At 33.6% G+C, this 7,934-nt stretch overlaps 1 protein-coding gene across 1 annotated transcript; it reads right to left on the bottom strand.

The window, feature by feature from the left end:
• Nucleotides 1-201: 201 nt before the first annotated feature.
• Nucleotides 202-624, bottom strand: LOC139511026 (uncharacterized). Its single transcript, XM_071297593.1, has one exon. The coding sequence runs from the start codon at nucleotides 622-624 to the stop codon at nucleotides 202-204; it is 423 nt and encodes a 140-aa protein (XP_071153694.1).
• Nucleotides 625-7,934: the final 7,310 nt, after the last annotated feature.

Raw genomic sequence — 7,934 nt, 5'->3', positions numbered from 1 at the left:
TTTCTTTTTACAACTGTGGCATCCTGCATCCTTAAACCTGCATTCAGCGGCTAAGTGATTTCCTCCACACCGGTAACAATCTCCTTGTTTCGAATTTCCAGAGTTGTTTCTTGTATATGATTTTGAACCTTTGTTGATTTGTTTCTGAAATGTCCCATTTGTCCCACTCGCTTGGATGTCCTGTGCATTCTTCTCTGCAGTCTACATAGCGGTAGCAATTTCCAATGCCTTTTCAAATGTTAAATTCGGCTCTGCTAACAGCCTCCTCTGTTTGCGGTCACTCTTTATCCCGACGACTAACCTGTCACGTAACATTGCGTTAAACGTGTCACCATAATTACAGTGTTCTGTCAGACTTCTTAGTGCTGCAATAAATGTCCTCACTGACTCATCGCTGTGTCTTGTCCTACTGTTAAATTTAAATCTCTGAATGATTTTTGATGGTACTGGATCTCGGTGGTTATTCACTAGTTTTGTTAAATCGGCCAATGATTTCGTTCCTCGTTTGGCTGGTGCTAATAAATCCCTTATTAATTTGTAGATATTCTTCCCACATACACTTAAGAAAATATCCCTTTTCTGGTCTTCTTCGTCTATCTCATTAGCATTAAAATAATGTTCCATACGTTCTACATATTGTGTCTAATCTTCGGATTCATCAAAAGAGTCTAATTTCCCGTAAGTCGGCATTGTTACTTAAAGAAATTCACATTTATTTTAATATCCAGTTTTTTCCACGTCGCAAAAATGTGTAATATATTTGATATGTAATAATACAATCCAGTTTCTATAACTAATTTATTAACAAGTACATCGTTTGATGGTCAGACTACAGAATGACAACATGTGTTTAAGAACTTCAATTGATCTATTTAATTACATGTTTATTTAAGAATGTGCAGACATGTGAGAGTTGCTGATCTGTCAATTATAATTACTGTAACAGATGATACGGTAATAAAGTGAGGTGAACTTTAAAACACTCAGCTCAGTAGTCAGTGCTTCGGTACTGACATGATTTAACAAACTCTACTAAAATTGTCTGTTTATAAATTTTAAATTATTATGTAACTAAGGTTTCAACTCCCTCAGGCAAAGTTGGCTTTAGATGAACTTGACTATTTATTTTCGGTATGTTTGACATATAGCTCTTCAACGATTTTCGGTACTTATACATCTTCGGATTTCAAATGTTTGGCTTTGAGCGTTCCTGATGAAGGTAAATCCAGAAAAGCACTTCGGACGCAATAAATTATTTAACGTGTTGTTTTCCATTGATTACATCACTGGGTCGATACCTCTGCTGGTGGACTATCAGTCCCCGAAGGTATCGTTAACTCAGTAGCCAGTGCTTCGGTACTGACATGATTTAACAAACTTTACTAAAATTGTCTGTTTATAAATTTTGAAATTATTATGTAACTAAAGTTTCAACTCCCTCAGGCAAAGTTTGCTTAAGATGAATTTGGCTATTTATTTTAGGTATGTTTGAAAAATAGTTCTTCAACGATTTTTGGTACTTATACATCTTCGGATTTGAAATGTTTGGATTTGAGCGTTCCTGTTGAAGGTAAATCCAGAAAAGCGATTTGGACGCAATGAATTATTTAACGGTTTGTTTTCGACTAATTTTCATTATGTTCTTATTCAATACTTCAAACGAACATAAAGCATTTATAAAGTAGAAATCAACACCGTTATTTGGTTATCAGTTCGCCCCGACAGCACAGAAAGCTTATTCTATTAAATATAATAAACAAATGTCCAATTTGCTGTCATCGACCGCTGCCATCACATATAAACACAATCTGCAATAGAAATTGAAGATGTACATGTATCATATAAAACTATTTACTACATAACATACTATTTTCATTCCTATGAAGTTTTAAAAGGGGTGGGTGGGTGGTAAACAGAACTGCACTGTCGGAAATGCGAACCTCGAATGGCAATTTTAGACTATAATACTATAATTTAAGCACTAAAATTCTAGCACGAAGTTATCATGATAGATATTATTTAAACCGGTAACAACTTACTGATTGTCCAATCAAATTAAACATAAACATGTTTTGATTTGAACACACGTGCTTAAAGTAAACAAATACACGTGTTCCCGAGTTACCTTTATAAATACATAGTTTATGTAATAAAGCCTTAATCCAAACAGTATCAAATGCCTTGTTTACATCAGCAAATGTTATGCTTGTTAAAAGCTTTTCATTTAGTGTGTAGGATTTAATAATGTCCTCCATGAGATAAGTTCCACAGGACATTATTTTAATATATAATTGTGAACCTTTATAAACTGTTTCTTTGACAGAGAGTTGTCACATTGGCACCCATACCAGCCTTATCTTCTTATTATAACTTTTAACATATATACATGCAAACAAGTAACAGATGTTGTTCAGTATTATTTTCCTCGGAGGACACATATTGATAACAATTACTAAGAAACATTGTCCTGTGGGTTGACCATATTTCATTACATTTGCAGTAAAGATCTGTCCACTTGAGGCTCAATACACCATGGCGATGGACATTATTAAATACTCAAATTCTATGAAAAACTGTCCAGGTGGACACTTTTTTTTTTACAGGAGACTATTATGCCTTACAAGTGTACTGAAACATTTTGTTATACAATTCTATCAACTGATGCGACGTTGAGTATCCTACAATATATCTAGATTGATACTTGTATAGTAGTTTATTTTCATGTAAATGGTTTAATATATTTTTTGAAAACAATTTTTTCTAACACCATACTCACACATGACAATTAGGAGACGGGTATATAGTTAAAAGGTAATGATTTGTCACCACTTTTGAATAAGGGAATAACATGTGCAATCTTTCCTTTGTCTGAAAAATAGTCTATCACTAAATGATTTGTTAAAAAGTAGACATAATGGTTTGAAAATTTCATTTCTGACAGCAAGTAACATTGTTTTGCTAACGATATCCGGTTCAACAGCTTTGTGAACATCTAGCGTTTAAAGCAACTCAAGTACATCTTGTTTACTAACTACAAGTTTAAAAGAGGGACAAAAGATACCAGAGGGACAGTTAAATTCATAAATCGAAAATAAACTGACAACGCCATGGCTAAAAATGAAAAAGACAGAATAACAATAGTTATAATCAGGGTCTGTCATAGGAGATAAATCATGAGACGATGTATTACTTTTAATTGACATGTAAACAATTTTCCAGTACTGTTGACAGTTTGTCACTTTAGGTTCATCTAAATTTTCATTAAAACTGGTTAAAAAATGTTTAATTCCTTTGTTGTTTAAATTTCTTTTCTGCGGATGTACTATTCGAGCGAATACACAGTTTACGAAGCCTGTCACATTTTCACGTTTCAAGCCGCAAATTTGAATCATACCAAACTTTATCGTCACACCTTACAGATACTTCCCTTGTAGGTATACACTCAGATGCTATATTAAGAAATGAGTTCCTAAAATTAGTAGCATCAACATGAACGTTCCTTGCATCAGAATTAAAAAAAGATCCCAATTTGTTTCAACTACTTTTTGTTTCATTAGGTCATAATCACCTTTTTTATAATCCCATATCAATCTATGATAAGACCGTCTTTTACTAAAACCACAATATAAATAACGCATAGCTGAGAGGGTGATTGAGCAGATTGTTACCCCGAGAAAACATTGTCAACCGCGGCGAAGCCAAGGTTTACAATGCTTTTTCGAGGGATACCAATCTGCTCTATCACCTTCTCAGCTATGTGTTATTTTATTTATCATACTGAATGTGATATCATTATTATCTTTTACAGTAAAAAAACTCAAAAAGTTGTCACCCTCTGAGCCATGTGATAGAGTAAATTAATACCGTCGTATTAGCCAATCAAAATAAGGCATTTTTACATAAAGTATAATAAAATCAATTGTCACGTTTGTCCCATCATGATCACTAATACCTCTATCAAAAGGTATAATGTTTTCGTTATCTAAAACTGGAATCAAATCAGTGACTAAAATAGGATCAAGTAAAGACATGCTACATGTACCTGCTCGTGTGTCAAAATTTGAAGCTTTGTCAATTGTGTTAACAAGGCCATAGATGAAAAAAATATCTCTTATATTTGACGATAGACATCATAAAGTTTTTATTAAGATCACCTAAGCAAATTAAGCAATGATTTTCATCCAGGGCATTTTTGAACATCTGTTCAAAATACTGCCAGAAATAAACTGAAGATTGCTGTTACGACCTATAATTGATGTTTATCAATATCGATCGTAATTAAGTTTTTATCTCAAACCACATACTCTCAAGTTTGCAATTCTCCAAATCATGCCGACGACTTATGCGAACATATTTTTTAAGATAAATAATAATGCCACCCCCATGAGAATTTCTATCTTCAATAATATCGACAATATAATTCAGGTTATTTCTAAGGCATCTTATATTACCATGGAAAATTGACAACGTTTTCTCAAATATTCTTTGTGTGCGCTCAGGATCCGGGTTCGATTCGATGTCACCACATATAAGCAATTAACACAATAACAGTATGTAAAATGAAATCATATTAGCACAATATCTTTATAAATAAAATATACATAGTTTGAGTCCTGAAACATTCATAAATAAAACTGCAAGTAATTCATACACTAAGAACGATACAAATGATTTTCTCAAACAACCCAGACTTATCTTGTGATAAAACAGTCCAATTGTCATTTTATATGCTTCTTTATCATTTCCCATTTTCAAATACAAGACAACACATCACTGGTTTTAAACTGATCACCGTAATTGCAGTTTCAGTGATCCCAACATAGCTGAGCCTAAAAAAGGTAAATTTGACTTTTTGTAATTTCTCCGTGTAATCGCGTTGTTTTATAGCTAGGTTGATATGTATGGTATTGTTGTATGTGTGTGTTTTTAATATCATATATGAACTTGTCACCGAAATAATAGCCATTGAAAATTTACGGAAGATCATTGTAACTCCAAAAGAAGATAGTGGTAACTTGTGGACAAAAACATGAAGGATAACTGTATAAAATATGTCTATCATCATAGTAACTGATTTTGTCAGAAACTTCTGCTTAAGTAATATTTAATTTTGAAAAGTTGTGTAAAAGATAACAACAAACGCGTAAAAAAGATTCGCGATCGAAATATTTTTTCAACATAAAGTGTGCAATGTTTCATGATCATTTATGCAAATATTGGTATACTATTCAGGACAACTACATGTCAATGTTATTAAGAAAATATAGCTTACTTATGTTAAAAATATACCTACTCATAGTTTCCATTATGTCTGTATACGTATTTAACACTCTTAGTAACTTACTTTTTTGTAGATTATATGTGCTATATGTGTTCGTTTATGTCTAGTGCAGAAGCAGTATTGGCGCACACATTATCTTCCCACACCAAAAGGAACTGATACAACATTCAGTTTACAAAAAAGTGTTTGAGGAGCAATTAGGACATTTAGCATTTCAGTGACTGCATTTTGCATGGAAAGTACAGACTCTGAAAGAATGTGTGGATCGAGGTGTTACGCTGGATATAGATACAGAAGACAAAAAATATAACCTTGAAAGGAAGAAATCAGAGTTCGAATGATGTGAAACATTTTTCAAATACAGCATCAGAAGCATCAACACAAACAACAAACATCGACAGTGCATTGCCTAATAAATTCATAGATGCATGTGATGCTCTAAAGAAAATCAATGGTATTTGGTCAAATACTTTAACCAATAGAATTCAAAGTGTACGATATGATAACGAAACAATTTCCTTCTGGGTGACTCTCCAGAAGCTATTTAAAGGAAAGAGATTTAATTGTTTCAGAGGTTTCAAGGCGGGAGGTCTTTCTCAGGAGTATGTTACCCCTTCAGACTGTCGAATTAACTTTGCAGTGCCATCAAATCCAATCCTTATGAAAGAATCGGCAAAAGGAGTAGGTTCAGTAAGACCCCCTTTTGGCCCCAAAATATAGCAGTTTTAGAAAATTGTGAAAATGTAATCTTTAAGCTATATTTTGGAAAGTAAAATGCTTCTGCTACATAAATATGAGCTGTTTTTTGACAATACATTGCACAAATATCGCGTTCTTGCGTCATTAAGTCATGCTAAACTACTATAATCTTCAAAATATTAGCATTTTGGTTAATTTTTAGACGGTTTCCGTCTAAAATGAAAGTGGCCGCATTTGTGTTCATTCATAATATTGAAATGTAAGTTGTATTTGATGATAATACATAATATATATAAAGGTTGAGGATGAACACGGATGCGGCCACTTTCATTTTTGACAAAAACCATCTGAAAAGTGACGTTTTTTGCATATTTGATAGATTTTTCATATTTTAGCTTGAATCAGAGCGTTTTTAATGACTAAATCAGTTAAAATCTTTCACATAAACTAATCGAATCAATTGAAATAGACACTTAAGTGTTTAAAAATTGTCCAAAAACTTTCGTTAGATGAATTTGAAATTTGAGGCCAAAATCGGCCCTTACCGGACCTACTCCTTTTCAGCAGAAGCTAATAAACTAGGGTTACTGAATGTGTCATTAAATGCATTTGTTAATTACTTTCAATGTCAAAGATGATAAAAGAAAAAACGCTTTGGGCTTAGGAACGATGGGAGACGAAATTTAAGATGAACTTAAGGTGGAACGAGGTTGAAAACATTAAAGACATTATGGATGTTGTTGAAATATCTATTGACACTGAAATGACAAGTTTGTCTACAGAGGTTAACAGTGACATTCTACCAAAAGTTCTTATCATTACTATAACTAACACGAGTAAAAGGGTTTAGGAGCTTAGAGGGCGCACTGTTGAACGGAAACTCCATATAGAAAGGTTAATAAAAAGTGGTGAAGGAGATTTGAGACAGAGAAAACTTATTGATAACTTGGGATTCGCAATAGCTTGTTTAAATAGAACATCTGGTAATTATTTACCAGGTAACCAGTCAATAGTCTTTCTTGACAAACAATCAAACTATGTATGTTTGAAAGATATTGAAAACGCAACAGATGTACCAGATGATATAGACACAAACATAATCAAACAAAGAAGTAATGAGTGTCAAAGTCTTAGAGAAGAGAGCAGAATTACGGGGAGTTCAATCTTTCTGGCTTTGGGACTGAATACTGTAAAAGACCAACAAGAACACAATGACAGAGTTTGCAGACGAATCGAAAATCCAGTCTCTGAATAATTATCTTGCATATTTGAGTATAGAACAACAAACAAAATACAGGCTCTTGGACCGCTTGTTGGGAAAATCCTTCCGTTCAACTTTCCAAATTTGTGTTTAAAAGAAGACGGATGTGCTGTTATTCTATTCGGCGACACAAAAACGCTAGTCAGTGGGGATGGGACAGGTGTTACTTAAAGAGAGGAAACGAGCGTCACAGATTTTGAATTTAAATTTAAACTCAGTTATTGAGTCAAATGGCGGCCAAAAGCTTAAGACACTTTGCCTTTATATGCTTTACCCCAGAAAGCATTACATTCATTCGTGGTAAGTTTGATGAGGATCTATGGTTACGGATTTGGTAATTAGTTGAAAAAAGTTATGGGCAAAGCAACATCAGTCGTCCTACAAATAGAGATCCATGCACAACAAAGTTACTTGCTGATCTGAAAGATTATACTAAAAGATGTGAGTTTGTAGCTGAAATTCCGTTATTACGGAGTCTCCCTTGTTTGTGTTAACTGATCAATTTTATATGGCCCGCTAAAAAGCATTATGTTCAACAAATATGGCATATGAAATTCTTCGAAAGCTGCAAAGGAGGTCCTTGTTACAGTAATATCGGATCTAGACACAACAGCTACGAGTGACGATACGTCTGTGCATGCAGTACCGATTCACTATGGATTAAGTTGGTTTAGCTTCCCCATGAAGCCGGTT

This window comes from Mytilus edulis, chromosome 2 (assembly GCF_963676685.1).
Source record: "Mytilus edulis chromosome 2, xbMytEdul2.2, whole genome shotgun sequence".
Classification (NCBI taxonomy): Eukaryota; Metazoa; Mollusca; class Bivalvia; order Mytilida; family Mytilidae; genus Mytilus; species Mytilus edulis.
This window is presented reverse-complemented; position numbering and strand designations above follow the sequence as displayed.

Excerpts from the sequence above, each read along its gene's own strand:
- LOC139511026 (XM_071297593.1), bottom strand. The coding sequence starts at position 624 with ATGGAACATTATTTTAATGCTAATGAGATAGACGAAGAAGACCAGAAA.